Genomic DNA, 17,795 nt, shown 5'->3' on the forward strand with positions numbered 1-17,795 from the left:
TTGAACTTGCTTGGTTGCTGTCAATGTCAAATGCATGCTCTAGCAAATGGCTGCATCGGTCGAGTCGAGTTGATTCGATTTGATTTATTTATTGCGAGAAGGGTGGGTAGGTAGGTAGGTGGCTTAGCTAGATTAAGGGGAATTTTGCTTATTTCTGGTCTTGCTGGTATTGTAGCCCTACTAGATAATAGCCCTGCTAGGTATGTACTGTATGTATGTACATACCTATGTGCATGCAGACTAGGTACCTACCTGAGGTAGAAGGTATGTACTGTATGTACCTAGGTAGTAGATACTGTAAACACTGCGTAGCCGCCATAGATGGATGTGTATAGCATATAGCATATAGCATATAGCACATATAGTAGCTGTCTCATTTGTTTTTGATATACCATCGCATCTACCTAGCTAAGTATGTATGTATGTACATACCTATGCTCACTTCCTCCATGCTGCATGACGCAGTACATGTATGTATGTACATCCAAACGAAGAAGACTTACTTCGTCATTACTAACTAATTAATTAAATATTAAATCTAAAAAAAAAAAAAAAGAAAAAAATCACCGACATTTTGATCACACTGATTGATAATATTTAACATTCTAATAGAAATTAATAGCGGTCAATATTGGAATTAGCACCACTGTAATGTACAGTGGCTTCCTGTTCAGGGATGCTCATATACAGAAGGTCATTCTATCGAGTGAAGTATCTTTTTTTTTTAGCTCGACCCTAGTTTGACAGTACTATAACTTGTTATTAGTATACATACATAAGGCAGTAGTTTTACTATTGTTATTACTGCTCTGAAAGTAACGTTTGCTGGGCTGGCATGTAATGTACATACATAAAGGTTCTTACATAGTTTCAGACAGTATGTACTGTACAGTACATAGCAATACTGCTATTTGCACTGCTATATATACATACATGTACAGCTATAATCCCTATTGTAAATAGTTATATCAGGGCAGGAAATGGGAACTGGCACCTAGATTATGCTGACGAATCGGCGAATGTGCAGTTGTAGAAAGCTGGTGTTGATCTGCTTCAAGTCAGCAATATGCATTGCATCTATTAAATGTGATAATGAATTAGACGTGAACTCGTATAGCATATTCTGTGCAACAAATATTCAGACTAGACAGCATACCGGTCGATCGATTTACAAATCATCTACGTATCCCAGCATCTCCCGTCGGTCATCCGAGATCCGCGCATACTCCAGCAACAGCCGATACGTGTAAATCTGCATGTCCTCCTTCCGGAGCAGCCGCTCCGCCCACCTCTTCCCATCCAGCGCAATCTTGCGTGCCACCGAGTCGTGACCGCCGCGACCCTTGTAGCCCAGAAAGTACTCCATGATGCCGTAGATGTCCATGAACGTCGAATCCATCGGGACAAAATGCGCCCATGGGACGAGGCGTGAATCATGCCACTCATTATAAATGGTAGCCTTGATAGGCAGCGACGTTGACAGTAAAAACCCCCGGTACCGCCCACTGAAAGAGTTCCCGTCGAGATCGGGCAGATACTTGTACGCGTACTGCTTCTTCATCGGAAGACCCTCGATAACAGAGAAATATGGCTCCGTGTAGGGACAGTGAGGATTTGCCGGGTCGTATGGGAAGCAGACCAGATGGACAAAGCCCACATCGGAATATGGCTCGATGAAATCCGCCAGGTGGCCCTCTGGGACGGCTCGAAGAAGAGGATAATCTGAGGAGGTCGGGAGCGCGAAATTCAGAGGTCTAACCTTCTTAGTTTCCACCAAGCGTACGGCCGTGGCATTCAACATCGACAGGAACCGATGACGCTGAAACCCCGTCCAGTTTTCCTCTCGATTGCGACCCCCCGTGGCCGCGCCGCGCCAGATGAAGCGGTTGCGTTTCATCCACCACGCGCCACCGTGCTCATTCTCCCCGCCGGAGTACATCTCATCATCCGCCCAGTACATGGCCGGAGGGATCAGGATCTCGTTGTTCATGGGCAGTTTGGAACCCCCAAAGAGGGGGAAGAGTTTGTGGGAGGTGGAAATCGAAACGGGTTCGATGAAGGAACCATGCAGCACTTGCAGTTCGGGCCGCAGACAGGGATCCTTCGACCGCGTCCAGTTCTTGACATATCCATGAAACGACAGATTGACATAGTTATAAAACTCGAGAGGTGGGTTGGAAAAGTCATCGATGAGCTGCATATGGCTGTGACGAGATGGACTGTCGTCCGGACAGCCAACCCGCACGAGATCCCAGAATGAGCCGGAGTCGGCATTCTTGAACTCAGGATCAAAAGTCGGCGCAGGTGCCTCGGACGCCGATAGATTCATAAACTCCGTCACCACTTCGTTGACGGGGGGCATCCTCCGGGTTGCTCGTTCCCTTTGCACATACTGGCTGAGCGTGGCCCATGGCACCACAATCCTGGATTCATCCATGGTGTTGATGGGTATATCGAGATCCGGCAGATGTTCCTGGATCGACTGCACCAAGCTGTGCCACGCAGTCATCCAGACGCGGTCTGCGTCCGTTACGACGGTGGCCAGGCGATTTCGGACCACGATGCGGGTTGCGAAGCTCGCGGCTTGCTGCCGGAGTTCTTGCGGCTCGATCCCCCAGTAGGGAGTGAGGTCGTGGTAGATTTGATCGAAAAAGTCCTCCACCATCACCGCTCCTCGAGACGTGGCGTAATCGAACCATTCAGCAAAGCCAGGAGGTGGATGTCGACCGCGACGGGCGCGATAGGCTCGTGCCGCTGCGGCGACATCGCGAGTCTCCTTGGACAGAAGAGCACGCCATTCCTCAGCTGCCTCCCGGACCAAATCGTCGATCGGGTGGCGAGGCCGGTGGATGAAGACCGGTCCCGATATGACGGCGGTTGGGCTCTCGTGAAAGAGAGAGAAGGCGACGACGAGGAAGACGACGGTGACGGCGGTAACGAAGGTGCAGCGAGGATTGAACGTGGACAACGAGGCGAGGGCCCTCATCGTCGAGAAGCAGGCTGGTCGTCCCTATCAAAATGGCCCATCACTCAGATGATGACTATTAAGGCGTCACTCAGTCTGGCGACCAGGTCATCAGGAGGAGCAGCAGCTGAGGAAGGCGCGAGGCTGTCTTTGTCTGCCATTTGCTGTGTAACCTCGCAGCCCTGTCAATTAGCAGCAGTAGTTCGCGTCTTGATGGCCAGTCACAGCGGCCAGCGCCACCAACGTTGGTTGCTTTACCCCTGTCCTGTTCGTTTGTACGGAGTATTTCGCAGAAGCGTGAAACGCTAGTTCGGCGTATATGCTGTCTTGCACGCATCTAAATATTTTATACAGGATATGTTGCCCAGCCCGATGGCGGTCCTGTGTAGACAACATCCTCTGCGTGAGGTTCTCTGCCATCATGCGATTGACGCTGATCGTATGTGGCCTGGCGCGGGCTGTCTGGGGAAGAACCAACTGCACGCGAACCTTCCATTCAGGTAAGATCGCGCTTCAGATCGAGTTTCGCAGCTAACAGCATTGCCAGCCATTATTGTCAACAATACCTGGCGGGGAAAGGCGCTATCGGGAGGACAACCATACCATCACCGCCGACGCGAGTACGCTCATTCTCAGCGCTGTCGCGAGGCTGATGATGCCGACGGCTTCCAGTTCAGGTCGCGGATCTCTCCCAATCGTGGAGTAACACGGACCTAACTCTCTTCCGGTCCATCCCAAAGCCTTATAACAGCTCCAACCCCGATCCATACTCGACCTTTCTGAATGAAGGAGCCGTGTTCTCCAACGGGGTCAATCTCTATTTCTACGGTGGCTCGATCAGTGGCCGGAATGGGCCCGCCAGCGTGCCCCCGATTGAAACATGGAAATATACCATCCAGACCAACACATGGTCCAACCAGGGATTTGGCGGCGTGCCCATCATGCGCCTCGAGGAGGGAGTCACCGCGCAGTCCTCCAAGGGAAGAGGATACTATCTGGGTGGTGTCGTTTCCCCCGGCGGCAATCAGGTCATCTAAGACATTCCGGGGGCCGACAGTTACATCGTGAGCGGGACGCTGATCCTCGATGAAAACACCCTCACGTGGAATAACGTCTCGAGCGCGGGCTTGAATGTCTACGGCACGATAGGCGATGGCTATATGAACATCATCGAAGAAGTGGGAGACGAAGGCATCTTGATGATCTTTGGCGGGTACACCAGGACTATCGGCCAGAAATTGTCGCTGCTGGCATCGTCTCAAAACGAGCCTATCCTGCAGGTTCGTCAAGTGATCTTGTCCTTTGATCTTATCGCTAAGACTATGGCGGCCAGAATTCGATGCAGACGATCTCCATCTATGATATAGCCAGCGGGGGCTGGTATGCGCAACTGGCTAAGGAGATGTTCCCTCCTGGCGGATGTCAGGCTGCAGTATTGTCATTGCCGCTCCTGATAAAAGCAGTTTTTCCATGTACGTCTGTCCAGCAGTCTCCACGGCCACTCCAGAACAGCAGCAATAATTAACCGGGATAGCTACATGTTTTGGTGGAATGGGACAGGATATGGCTGATTCGGACGGCAACGTATACGTTCTTTCTCTGCCATCGTTTAGATGGATCCGGGTGACTGGCGATATGGAGACGCGAATCAAACTCAAATGCCAACTCCTTGGGAAGCATACGATGCTTACCGTTGGTGGAACCGTCCCAACAGATAGCTCTGAATATGAGCCTCAGCCCGCCAATTGTGATGCTGGCGTCTTTGCCAATGGCCTAGGGATCTTTGATCTTCGAAGTCACATATGGCTGGCAAGATATAACGCGTCCGATGACGGGGACTACACGATCAATTCCAAGATATCAGTCGTCATTGGGGGAGTGTAAGCGAACTGTCTGGTTTAGTTAAGGTCTGCTGATGATGATAGTGCAAACGGAGGTGCGACTGTGAAGGAGCCCCTTGGTGGGTTCGATAATGCCACTGTTGCTTCCATGTTCCAGAAAGCAACTACCCCGGTAGCGGCAGCGGCAGCGACAGTGACAGCGGCACCATCTTCAACAACCTCTCTCGTACCGTCGACGAGTTCGACTCCTACCGGACGTTCTCGTTCTGGGGGTGCTATCGCAGGCATTATCGTCGGATCCGTCGTCGGATGCGTTCTTCTGTCTGCTCTGGCGTGCTGCTGCTATGTACGAAGGCGACGTACGTCCGGGAAGGATGATAGACGCTTTGCCGAACGGTCCGTCTTGTACAAGCCTCCTGCATACGAAGAAGCAGTTTCGAGGGAGCCCGCTGTCGAGCTGGGGAGTGGAGAGTCGCATCCACAGCAGTCATACCCACAGCAGTTCTTCGGTCCATATCAACTAACAGATTCAGTCAACGAGCTAGAGGGAAGTGCCATTTCTCTGCTGGCCATCAGAAATCGGACGTAGCCGGTCGTTATTCCAGGGCAGATTAATCTAGGAGTGCGTGATTATGTTGAAGCTGTTGTTGGCGGCTACACTTCAGATTCACCAAGTTGGTGTCATGGCACCTGCAAAAACTGTTCTTATAGGAATTGATGTGCTGGTTGGTCCTTTTTCTTTCTTCCTTTCCTTCTTTTCCTTCTTCTTCTTTTTTTCTTTTGAGCTGATTGTCTGATTGTATCATCCTTGTACTAATTAATTGTACATTAATTCTTGAATGTTGAAAGATTAAACAAAATTAAATCGTAGGACTTCGCAGTCTGTCTTTTATATTATCAACTTATGTTGGAGTGACGCCCTGTAGCCAATGACGTCGCCCACTCTATCCAGTTCCCTTGGCAGCTAATAAACTGCTCAAATTAGCGCCTTCACATTTCCTAGCAACTTTTCTTTTGTATGGAGGAGCTCTTTGGCAATAATTTGGCCAAATATAAACAAAACAAAACATCTTACTTATCTACATACGTAACTGTTTGAACCTACATACATCAACAGAACAGAACAGGAAGAGAGTGATCAGTCCCGGTAAAGTACAATAATCCGGACTTAGTTCTTTCTTCTTAGGGCAGGGCAGGTCTGGTGGCATATGTAGGTAGGTACATTTGGACCATCTTTGTACATACCGTATCTCTCCCTATTGATTGATGAGTTTAGTTTAGTTAAATGGTTCATTCGCAGCTTTTTTCAAGATGATCTTTTCTCTTACACGGTCGAAAGCTGTATATATAAAAAAAAGTCTAACTATAAGTAGGTGCTGTACAATGTACGGTACATAATAATAAGCTGATCTATTCTCACAAGTTGCTACTGTACTGTACAATACAAGCTAGCTAGCTTATACGCACTCGCAGTCAGATCACGTCGAGGTCCCTAGGATACGTAGCTAGCTAGCTAGCGGTATGTCGAAAACATATACATACACGTATAGAAAAGATAGATGGGTGCGACGAGTCCGACTCACCAGTGATGGAAGCTTTTCTCGCAGCAACTGTAGTTGTATGATGCTATTCATATGGCCGATCCATACACCCAGCCTGGAAGCTCGTCTTGTCAACCCGTATTATATACCTTGATGGAGTGGGCACGTTCTCAAGACTGGACTGTCTGCCTCGTGGGCTGTGGGGTAACGAGATTCGTCACTGCCCTGGCTGTAGAAAGACGATGATGGTGAAGATGGTGAAGATTGATGGACTACGTACAGTACAGTACGTTACAGAAGACAGAATAAGAAAAATCCCTGCGAGAAGAAAGGGGGCAAAAAAAAAAGAAAGAAAAAAAAGAAAAAAAAAGGTAGAGATATCCTCCGCAGGTTTGGCAGCGGGCGACATCACTCGACGCAAGTAAACAAGCAAGGCGGGGCGGAAAACAAGATTCAGCGACGGCAAGCTGGCGGTTTTCCGCGCCTTGAATAAACACATACTATACTACCTCATTCTCCACGCTCCAATTAGCAGAGGAGCAAAACAGCTGCACCTAGTGATCACCACCAGCATCGTCTTGACTCAAGGTGACTGTGTGACTCCGTAGTTGTTGCCCTCGGACGTCCGGTCCGACGTCGTGCTGCTCTGCTGCCCCGCGGGAGGACGGAGACAAGAGACGGAGAGCTAAAGCTCTCATCACTTACTGTACAGTTCGCGCCAGAGCTCGAGCTCGCACTGATTCGACGCATTGTGTCTGTCTCCAAAGCTATTTCTCGGTTGTTGGTTCCCATTGCTCCCATTGCCGCCTCATCCTCGTCCTCGTCACCATGTCTCTCAGCTCGTATATAAACAGTGAGTTTGATCAACCCATTTCTAGATTTAAATAAACCACTCTCTTCGCTGACTTCTGCTTGCTTACTTGCCCTAACAGAGAAAATCCTCGTCATAACAGTCGACGGCCGCACCCTGCTCGGCACACTCCTCTCAACGGACCAACTGACCAACCTCGTCTTGTCACAGACAGTCGAGCGCATCATCCGCACACCTGACGATCCCGAACCCAGCTCGGAGATCGAGCATGGCCTGTACCTGATTCGCGGTGACAATGTGGTGATTTGCGGCGAGGTCGATGAGGCGATTGATAATGATATTGATTGGTCGAAGGTGAAGGGGGAGGTTATTAGGGGGACGAAGAATATATGACGACGGAGACGACGGCACGGGATGAAACAGACGTTTGGAGGGGTTGATGTCGGTTATCGACCTTGTTTGTGGGCAGCTTCGCATGACAGCAGCAGAGGTGACTGTGGGCCACCATGGTAGTCCCGTCACGATGGTCGGAATTTTGCGTTGCCTGTTGCCCGTTACTCGCACATCGTACGATTTCTTGGGTCCGGACGGATATGGTTATTTTCACGATCAGTCCCTCAAGCAGGGACAGCAGGGGCAGCAGGGCTCTGGGTCTGGGTCTGGCTGGGTCTGCTCCCCGGTGGCTTGGCCATTGGAAACTATCTTTTCCGTTGAAGACGAAGATACGATATCTCAGTTCGTTCTCAGTTTCCTTTTCGAAACAAAACATAAAAAGCACGTTGGTAATGGCGAAAAGAGGCAGGGAATAAATAAAGGTCTAATGGTATTTTTTTTATTTTCTCATTTTCTCATTCAGGCATGAGTTGTTAGAGATGATGCAGTGTGGATGATGATATTGGACCTTGGGAAGAACTGTTTGTGTTTCTTCGATTGGGTGGCACCGTGTATTACCTACTTACATACTACTCGAAAGGACAGGACACTATCTGTCCAATCTTCACAAGAACTGATTTGATGTCTCTACTACATGTTCTATTGCTTTTTGCGAACCTTTGTATTTTTCTTTTTGTCTATGACTTATACCTAGACAACCGACAATCCAGAAGCACAATAGTAAGTACGAAACCACAGTAAATGAAGCAACCGACGTCGGGTATTCCACATTGAACGATATCAACAGAAAGAATAGGGGAAAAAAAAACAAGAAAAAAAATACAAAGCGCGCCTGTACAGGTAGGGCGGCTCCCATATAGACAACTGCTTCATATCAACCCGAAAAATAAGAGTGCCTTGCAAATGTAGTGAGGAAGCGCGAAAATTCACGAACTCAACGAACTCAAATCTAGCGGCACACTGCTGCCTCTTCCTGCCCGGTACCGTCGAACCCCGCCTACAAAAGGACGCGGTTTGGGGAAAGCGCTCTCATCCGGAAACCGGAACCGGTTATCTTCGATTCGAATAGGACCAGACGTCCTGGGACTCGTTAACGGAGAGGATCCTCCATTCGTGAGTGTGTAAGCACTTGGGTCCAGTGCTGATCGCCCTGATTTAGCCTGATGGTCATCAGGCCGAGATGAGGCAGCTGCAGTTGGACGAGGTGGAGGTGCAGATGGAGGTGCAGGAGGGGCACTGGGGGCAGATGGAGCAGAGGTAGGTGGAGGTGGTGGGGGTGGCGGAGGAGGTGCTGCAGGTGCCGATGGCGCTGATGAGGCGGGAGGAGGAGGAGGAGGAGCAGAAGGCGCATGTGAATTTCCGAATGCATGTCTTGCTGCCTGCGCTGCTATCGAGACGGCAGCAGCCTGAGCGCCATTCGGGGGTTGGGGTGCTGAAGCTGGAGGTGGTGGGGGAGGAGGAGGACTTGGCGCCGGTGGCTTTGGAGCAAAGGTCGATGGCGGTGGAGGAGGAGCAGACGGAGGAGCAGGGCTAGCAGAAGAAGGCGGAGGTGGTGGAGGAGCGGGGGCAGAGGGCTTTCTGGACGGCGCCGGCGGAGGAGGCGGAGGTTTTGCTGCTCCAGGAACAGGTGGTGGTGCTCGCGGAGGAAATTCGGGAGCCGTCTTTGTGGACGTTGATGAGACGGTGGATGACGGCCTTGACGCCGGCTTTGGAGGGGGTTTGCGCAGGTTGGCAACCAACGGGTTGACTGGGGGTGATTCTGTAGAAGGCGGCACAGGAGGCGGACGTGTCCCAGGCGGCTTCGGAGCGCTTGTTGTAGGTGGTTTCGGGGCTGATGCTGTTGGCGGTTTTGGCTGCGAGGCTTCTGAATCTGACAAATATGCCGCATCTCGATTTGCACCAGTATCTACCCCTCCTCGACTGCGTAGCTTCGGAATGCCGCCCGCGAATAAACCGCCCAGCTGGGGAGCAGTTGACGTGAGACTAGAGCTACTGTCATCACCTCCAGAACGTCCTTCACTGTTACTTCGCAATCGGTTTGCTCCAGGGACTGGAGGCGCCAGTCCTCCAGGAGGTTTGGGCACAGGCGGTGCACTCCCAATGGCCGGACCACTCGATTTTCCCGGTCTTTCAATCATAGGAGCGGATCTATCGTTGGTCACCGTCTTCTTCAACCGAGTTCCCTTGGTGATATCTTGCAACAGCGCGCTCTGCATCAACCGTCAGTCATCTTCATGAGAATGGATTGTCGGCGACATCGATGACGACATCGGGCATTGACAGCTGTAAATGGCAACACGGAGTAGGGAACATACCCTATCTTGAACCACTGCCTTTCCCGGTCTCTCAGGAAGATTTCCTGGAGGAGGTGGTGGAGGGGGAGGGCCCCCCATAGCTGGAGGGGGAGGAGGTGGTGGAGGTGGCGGCGGAGCAGGCATCTTGCTCGCAGAGAGAAGGAGCCTGCGGAGAGTTCAGACGGGGAAGCTGCGACAGGAGACGATGATGCAGGGATCCTCCGACTCCTGCGAGGCAGGCAACCAGGGCGATGACTTCCTGGAGAGGTGTCGTGTGCTGGATGGCGATTGAGAGGACGGAGGTCTGGGGTAGTTGTACTGTTCAGCTGTAGGCAGACGGTAGCCGATCAGGCGGAGTTAGCAGGTGTGGCGGTGCTTGGGCACGCTCAGTGGTTCATCAACTAGGCGGTAGTATTCTCCAGTTGACTATTACTGTTAGCGGCTGTCCCCATCTACTCTAAGTGCGAACATACGTGAAGCACAGAAAATTCATGGCAACATGAGGGGCATTGCGATCCGAGCACAGAGGAATCCGCGATTCAAGGGGTCGATCTGTCAATTCTGCCGGTTTTCCACCGTCTCCGAAGTCCAGCAACGACCGCTGTCCCTCCGCAGTCAGGCCGGCAATCCCCCCAACCCCCAATGGAGACGAACATTTCCACGGCCATTGACACCAGCTCATGATGTCGCAAAGCGTTTCGCATCTACCAGCCAAGCAACACGGTCATCCTTTGACCCAAACACTGCTCTGAAGCAGGTGACAAAGGAGTTCCAATCGATCAAAAACTCAGACTCGGTCCCTCCCGACGAGGCAGTGGTGCAATTGCTACGGAAATGCCAGCAAATCGTGGAATATTTTGTCTCGCAGGATCAGGACCAGCAGGGGAGAGGCAACAAGAAAGATGAGGCCAGTGCGACCTCCTCTCTGCTGGATCTCGAGGAGAAAGCCGCCTCCGCGCCGCGGGCCAAGGCGACTGGAGGTGTCGAGCAGCGGGTGGCAGACTCTATCTCGCAGATCGCCAATGAGCTGCTTGAAGATGAGAAAGTGTTCATATCGCCCGATGCATTGGCGTGCTACACCAAGATCCAGACCCTCCTGAAGCGGGCGGACTATTTCCCTCGGATATTCACCCTGTACGCGAACAAGCCCGTGCCGGAGCCCAATACCTCCCCGGTGAAATATCGCCAGCAGAACCCCAAGAGCGTGAAAAACGCCATTCCTTCCGAGCTCGCCAACATGGCTCTCGATGTGGCCGTCGAACAGAAGAATCTGCCCCTGGCCCTGGCCATCATCGACACTACCTTCTGCACCCCAGCGTTCTACCGGGCCAAAATCTTCAAGAAGGCGACCCTGCCTCTGACCGGACTGGCTGCGGCGCCTCTGGCATCGTATGCCCTGGCCTCATGGTCCGCGACCTTACAGAACACCATGGATCCGGGTATGGCGACGGGCATTGCGTTTTCCGCGATCCTGGCCTACATCGGGTTTACATCGTCGGTGGGTATCGTGGCGATCACAACGGCGAACGATCATATGGAACGGGTGGTTTGGTTGCCCGGCATCCCGTTGCGACAACGCTGGCTGAGGGAGGAAGAGCGGGCTGCACTCGACAAAGTCGCCGTCGCGTGGGGGTTCAAGGATCCCTGGATGAGGGGGGAAGAGGAAGGAGAGGAATGGGAGAGTCTCCGCGAGTTTATCGGTATGAGGGGGATGATCCTGGATAAGACGGATCTGATGGAGGGCATGCAGTAGCAGCCAGACTGGCTGTCATCTATCCAGCAAATCTTCACATCTATACCCCTCTAATGCCTGTTTTCCACTGTAGACTTCACTTCATGTACATCTCTACGTTTTTTCTGAATTCTAGGTTCTATTCTAGTACGAGGAATGTAGATTTGAGGAACGAAGTTCGTGAGATTCATAATCAGCTAATTACAGCAGATATCTTCTCATAAACTTTGCTCCCCAAAAAATACCCGCGCTGCAAAGCACAGCGTCTAGTAGAGGCGCTTGGGAGGAGACATGGAAGCCTTGATGACAAGGCTGCCCACGTTCTGCCAGCCCTTCTTCAGCAGGGAGACCAGGTAGTTGATGGCAAGCATGATGTTGGAGATGAGCTCATCCTCAGTCATGGCAACGTTGCCAACAGCAACACCCAAGCACAGCACCTTCTTCAGCTGGAACTTGATGGTGGACTTGACCTCGTTGATCTTGTTGGCCATGTCCTCGCTGTGAGAGATGGGGGTCGGGAATTTACCGGCTAGACGACCAGTTAGCAACAGCATGTACATAGATGGGGATGATTGATGTTAAGATGAAACGTACCCTTGGACAGACCGGGTCCCAGGAGACGAGGAATCTGCTTGATGAGACCATCGGAGGCAAGGAAGGCATCATAGCGACGGGCCAGCTTCTTGATGAGCTTCTTGTTCTTGTTCAGCTTCTTCAGGTCATCAGCGGACATGGAGTCGACACCCAAGTGCTTGGCACGGTCGAGGTCGTGCTGGTCACCGAGAATGCTATAAACCGCACATCCATCGTCAGTTCAATAATTCGTCACATTTCATTCCATCTCCTTCGACCGTGGTAGACTTGGGAAATGTATTTCCTGCCGCAAGCGAAGGTCGAACGTACCAAATGGTCATTCCCGGGCGAGGCACAGAGGGCAGCTTGATGGTGCCCGAGAAACGCTTGTCACGCTGAGGGTCATAGTTCTTCAGACCGATCTGGAGCTCGACGGTCTCGAGGAAGTTTCTCTTCTTCTGGTTGTTGGAGTAGTCCAGAAGCTCCTTGACATTTTGGCGCACTCCGGCTGTTCACACAAAAGACTATTGTCAACCGGCTGTTCCTAACGCAGCGCAGAAAATGGAAATTCGATGAGAGCGCAACTCACCGACTGTGATCTTGGACATGATGGCGACAGTCTTCCAAAAGAATACTGGATTCTTATGGTGTGGCTCTGCGCTGAAATGTCGTTCAGGGTTGGACTGGACTACAACGAGGAGATTTTGTCAAAACCCGCAAGAGTTCGCCAAAGCAGGCGGCGACGGTGCGAAAATCCCCGCTTGTGGGAGTTGGATGGCGCTAACCCGCTTTTGCACTAGCCATGCCCTAACAGGTCGTTCCTGGCTGACTCAGCACATCCTCCGCCATCCCCAGATTGGTCGCAACTGTTATCTCTGTGACGCAACATGTTTTGTGGAACTTGTTCATAAATGAGAAATATCAGCAATCGCAGATGTGGCCAGTATGCAAATATTATTAATTGCAAATGGTCAATGAATAAGGTATCATGGCATAAGCTCCTTTTCCCACGTCATCCCGACAGCAGGGAAAGTTATCGTGCTATCCGCTGGTTCACTCCCCCGGATTCCGAACCCGACGCTCTCATACAGACGCCGCGCAACCACGTTCCCGGACTCGACCATGAGAGAAACAGTGACTCTCGATGCCGAGGCACCCCTTGACTCCTCAGTGGCTGCAGTTAACGCGGCTTCAACAAGGCGTCGGCCGTGACCCTCTTCGACTGGGTGAGACAAACATGCCTGTGATCAGATACACTGCATGGCTATTCTGGATTGACGTCAAGTCGGGCGGTTCACATGAGTTTTCTCTTGTAAATAGCCTCCATGGTGTCAAACTCAAGCTGGATTCTCCGACTGAGAGCGACTTCGACCCAAGGACGGTCACTGTGCCTAGCCATTCATTTCCCAGCAAGTGGTTCAGTCTGCGATCACCGTCTTCTAAGGTACTGGAGTCCTGATGCCCTAGGGCCACAAAGGTCTTACTCAAGGGGTTTGTAACGCGAGACAACCAAGTCTCGTATGTAAATTGACTCGCGCGCATATGTTGATCCAAAGGCACCAGGGTCAAGCTGGAGTGCTTTCAGGCGATTGGATTTGAAGCGATCGACAATGGCTGGCAGAGCATTTGGGGACAGAGACTCATCTTTTGGAAGCAATACAATTTCTCCAGGTGGAGATCTGGTCGCCATCATGCGCTTGTGATTGCCTTTCAGTCCCAACTGCTTTGAGGAATACAAACAAGCCTCCGTTCTCTGGGGCAGTGATAAAAATTGAAGGAGTTGGTAATGATGGCCATTGATTTGGATGCGTAGATGAGGACTTCACACTCTCAAGTAATGCAGAACAAAGAGTCATACTTGGAGTCTCTGTATGACTGTATTTGGAGAATTGAGTTTGGGTCACTCTGATTGGTCCTTCTCCGCGTAAGTTAAATTAGTGTTGCAGCGGAGGTGTTTGTGCTCTCGAGCCTCTCGTATGTCGACATCGCGACTGGTCCAAGGACAGTCTCTAGTGATAACTTGCCTTGCGTCAGAGGACGAGACACCATCTAGCTAGTACGACCGTACATTTACACCATAAATCACGGATACACAGTCATATCCCGTCTACAAACATCAGTATACGCATGGCCCATAGAAAGAACTTGGTTCCCATGACGTCGAGGAAATGCTCTTGTATCATGACAACCTCTCTAAGAGGAAATTTAGGCACTGCTGAAAAACAAATCAATAATCTGAAGGCTAGCCTGGCCCTATAGGTCTGTAGTACATCTTGAACTTTGTTGGTAGGCGCGTAGTTGAAGATCGTCCAGCCGCCGAGTGGCAGACAGGCGCCTACTCCAGGCAGCTGATTAGCTTGTATCAGCCTCATCTGACCCAACACCAGCTGGCCGCCATGTCACGCAGAGAATGCATTTCATCATCTGTCACGGGTTATGGACTCTGGTTTTAATTTAACTGCATTCTTCGATATTTAAGAGATCTCTCTTGCTTGCTCACGTCGTCAATCAAGATACAACCATCTCTCACCATTACAGATTGAGCGGTCCTTCGTACAGTACATGAACTGTTCGAAACGCCTGACCCGCTTCACTACAAAGGGCGCAATGACTGAAGCAGCAGCATTGCCTCGTACATTAACACCACTTCAAACAGCGTCTGAGTATTACTCTGGATTCTTATCCACCAGACCTGGCCTGTCCCAAAAATTCAAAAATATTGACGAAGAGGTCCATTTCCGAGAATACCAGAAGCTCCTCTTGGACGCGAGAACGCAGAATTTCGTTCTCGACTTTGGCAATGACGATGCGTGGTGTGGCGTGAATCTGAATGTGGATGATCTGGTAGCCTTGATGGATGCGCCGGTATGACTACGCTTCTGCCTCCTTCACGATCAATTCTTGTTTACACCAGCCTGCTGTTCCGAGAATTATACTGGATTGAGATTAACTTGCCTGAGATGATTTAGAGACCGAAAATCTTTGGGACGAGATGGATGTACGTGAGATATCTCCCGTTTCCCATTTTCCTGCCTGGCTGCGGGGTCTGCTAAAGCTATTTATTTACTAACTAGACATGGAACAGCAATATATGGGCACCCGAAAGACAGAAACAATCCATCAAAGTATGTTTTTATTCATTTCTCTTCTTCCTTCTGATCTCTTCTTGTTCTGTTTTAACTTGCGTCGCCTCTTAGTATATTACAAAACAATATGGACTGTCTGAGAGACTGCAGAAGATGATGTGCACGGAGCCGGTGCGACAAACAGGACTTTCCTTGGTGTCAGCAGATGAGAAGCCTTCTGATCGAACTCCACCTCTCAAAGGCGGCGGCAGTCACTCTGTCTCTGCCATAAATAAACCACACGAAACTGACGGCGATCTCGAAGGGGCTTATCACCTTAACGACCTTGACCCGGCCCATGCTAGCGAAGCAGCGTCCGCGTTAAAGAGTCTTACCTTTTCCAGTATCATCAACCAGATTTGGCATTTCTGTTCGGTGGACTACGGTCCCAAATGTAGGACCAGACCAGATCCTCTGAAGAACCCGTGGACAAAGACATCGCTGACACGCTATCGGCTCCTAGACACTTGCATCGGATACAATTCATTGTACGCGGTCAAGATCGAAGGGCGAGAGATTGATAATGGCAAGGGCCTGCCTAATGGCAAGAGAGTATGGTCCTGGATCATTCTCTGCAACGATGGTATTCCAGAACCTTTCTTTGCTTTTTTTTGTATTATACCCTGACATTCTCCCCACTTCTCCCAGGCACAGTCATTTCTATCCAAGAGAATGCATTTCCCGGCCCGTATCGACCGACCATTGAGGAGGAGAGGGCAGTGTTAGAGGTTGTTCGCCGAAATATTGTGTCCATTTTCTCTGGTGTGTCCAAACAACATTCTGCGGACTCGGACAGCGAGTCCCTGGTAACAGTCCGTGTACGACCCCTTTCGGACTTGGAACCAGACCAGGCTAGTATCAAGCAGGAGGATGGCCCCAGTCTGCTGTTGTACTATCTTTTTGATGACTGGATCTCAAGCTACCGCCTGGTGGCTCGCAGAGAGCACATGTACGGTGCTATTCTGGACGATCTGGTCAGTCTTGCACGTGGAAGAGCGCTATTGCACAGTTTCGATGCTGACTGGTGCCTAGAGAAGGAAGATGCTGGAACGGCCACAAGTCGACCTGGTCGATGACCTGCATTGGTTAGGCAAACGGCTTGCAGTCCTAAAGCGTCTTTACAAGAGCTATGAGCTGGTCATGGCACGCATCTTACAGAGGCAGCGTCTGCTGCGCGACGAGGCTCGCTCTCAACGCGACAACCATTCCCTTGCGAACATGTTAAATGAGCTGGATTTCCATGACTCCATGTGCTCATACTCGATGTCACGGAGTATACTGGGCCCTGCGGATCACTACGACATGCCAGCAGGCGTCCGCCTGAGTTCCGCAGCGGTTGGCCGCTTCGAGCGGCTGGTGGATCGCATACAATTGTATTGTTTGAGCGAGATCGAGACATGCTTGACAGAAAAGGACTCACTCACGTTCATGGTAGATGGTCTCTCCTGCTTCATGACCATGGGTACGGGCTGATTATGACAACAGAACTTTAACTTGATCGCCCTCAAAGACTCACAGGCGGTTGAGAAATTGACACGAATCACCATCTTGCTGGCCAAAGTGACCATTGTGTTTCTGCCTGTGAGTCTGCTGACGGGGTATTTCTCGACTCAGATCCAAGATCTGCAACCCACGTTTACAGCACGCTCATACTGGATCTCGTTTGGGGTGTTGATGTTTCTTTCAATCGTTCTCCTTGCCTTGTTTGGCTACGCGAGCGACACCATCGAGGGCAAAACGATCTATCAGTCTCTCTCCCGGACATTTTTCAGGTCATCGAAAGCGAGAATATCTAAGGAATTGGTCACAGAAACGAGCGTATTGAGGAGGAATATACGGGAGATGCAGACGGGAATGACAGCAAGGGGGAATAGATTGACGAGCACATCGAGCATCTAGGATATAGGGCACTGTATAATAGAACATTACAAAGTGGCTGGGCAGCTGCCTAAGTTCGCGGTTATCCAGAAATCGGGATCCTAAACGTTGCTGTGGCCGACCCATGGACCAGATACATTGAGGCCGTTGAATGGCTGCCACTGGACGGTGTGGGGTTGGCGAACAAGTCGGGAGCGCACAAATCATCGATCCACAAGACCACCAGCATTTGTAGATCAATGGCGGGCAGTGTTCTAGGAGGTGGCTCAGGAGGATATGTTCCGGTATTAATACTGGAGCCTGCAGTAATGAATCATGATGGAAGGTTCGGTCTGCCCCGTACGATAGCGCCATCGCGCCAGTCAGGCCAGCTCGATTTCACCGCAGAAACACCGTGTCCTTTTCGTGTGGCGGAGACGGCAGTTATAAGGCGAGAAGATATCGACACGCGCAGTTCAAGGAAGAAACACACCCAGAATAAGCTCCACCCATCGTCTCAGTTCTCTCGAGTTCGTCAACTCCAAATATTAAACAGTACTGTAGTCGTCGCGCAGGGATCAGGTCCACGTTGGTGCCTGTCTGCTATCTCGTGGGCGTGTTCTTGGTTAGTGACGGAAGCTACGCTTGCAGCCGCATTTCTTG

At 50.9% G+C, this 17,795-nt stretch overlaps 6 protein-coding genes across 6 annotated transcripts; 3 read left to right on the top strand and 3 right to left on the bottom strand.

Annotated features, from left to right (window-relative positions):
• Positions 1 to 1,168: 1,168 nt before the first annotated feature.
• On the bottom strand, positions 1,169 to 2,986 carry VTN77DRAFT_9123 (uncharacterized protein; the record flags this gene model as incomplete). Its single annotated transcript, XM_069425697.1, has 1 exon — positions 1,169 to 2,986. One exon carries the CDS (start codon positions 2,984 to 2,986, stop codon positions 1,169 to 1,171), a length of 1,818 nt encoding a protein of 605 aa, XP_069274163.1.
• A 4,189-nt stretch (positions 2,987 to 7,175) lies between these two features.
• VTN77DRAFT_9124 (uncharacterized protein) lies at positions 7,176 to 7,551 on the top strand (the record flags this gene model as incomplete). Its single annotated transcript, XM_069425698.1, has 2 exons — positions 7,176 to 7,200; positions 7,280 to 7,551. The coding sequence occupies 2 exons, from the start codon at positions 7,176 to 7,178 to the stop codon at positions 7,549 to 7,551; spliced, it is 297 nt and encodes a 98-aa protein (XP_069274164.1).
• A 926-nt stretch (positions 7,552 to 8,477) lies between these two features.
• On the bottom strand, positions 8,478 to 9,989 carry VTN77DRAFT_9125 (uncharacterized protein; the record flags this gene model as incomplete). Its single annotated transcript, XM_069425699.1, has 2 exons — positions 8,478 to 9,761; positions 9,867 to 9,989. 2 exons carry the CDS (start codon positions 9,987 to 9,989, stop codon positions 8,478 to 8,480), a joined length of 1,407 nt encoding a protein of 468 aa, XP_069274165.1.
• A 355-nt stretch (positions 9,990 to 10,344) lies between these two features.
• VTN77DRAFT_9126 (uncharacterized protein) lies at positions 10,345 to 11,598 on the top strand (the record flags this gene model as incomplete). Its single annotated transcript, XM_069425700.1, has 1 exon — positions 10,345 to 11,598. The coding sequence occupies one exon, from the start codon at positions 10,345 to 10,347 to the stop codon at positions 11,596 to 11,598; it is 1,254 nt and encodes a 417-aa protein (XP_069274166.1).
• Positions 11,599 to 11,843: 245 nt separating this feature from the next.
• On the bottom strand, positions 11,844 to 12,758 carry VTN77DRAFT_9127 (60S ribosomal protein uL1; the record flags this gene model as incomplete). The annotated part of the gene is made up of 4 exons (XM_069425701.1): positions 11,844 to 12,106; positions 12,172 to 12,365; positions 12,481 to 12,658; positions 12,740 to 12,758. The coding sequence occupies 4 exons, from the start codon at positions 12,756 to 12,758 to the stop codon at positions 11,844 to 11,846; spliced, it is 654 nt and encodes a 217-aa protein (XP_069274167.1).
• A 1,954-nt stretch (positions 12,759 to 14,712) lies between these two features.
• Positions 14,713 to 17,174, top strand: VTN77DRAFT_9128 (uncharacterized protein; the record flags this gene model as incomplete). The annotated part of the gene is made up of 8 exons (XM_069425702.1): positions 14,713 to 15,015; positions 15,120 to 15,148; positions 15,236 to 15,275; positions 15,348 to 15,669; positions 15,739 to 15,858; positions 15,924 to 16,249; positions 16,308 to 16,706; positions 16,761 to 17,174. The coding sequence occupies 8 exons, from the start codon at positions 14,713 to 14,715 to the stop codon at positions 17,172 to 17,174; spliced, it is 1,953 nt and encodes a 650-aa protein (XP_069274168.1).
• Between the last annotated feature and the right edge of the window lie 621 nt (positions 17,175 to 17,795).

Source organism: Rasamsonia byssochlamydoides, assembly GCF_041956645.1.
Source record: "Rasamsonia byssochlamydoides strain NRRL 3658 unplaced genomic scaffold VTN77scaffold_82, whole genome shotgun sequence".
NCBI classification, from domain to species: domain Eukaryota; kingdom Fungi; phylum Ascomycota; class Eurotiomycetes; order Eurotiales; family Trichocomaceae; genus Rasamsonia; species Rasamsonia byssochlamydoides.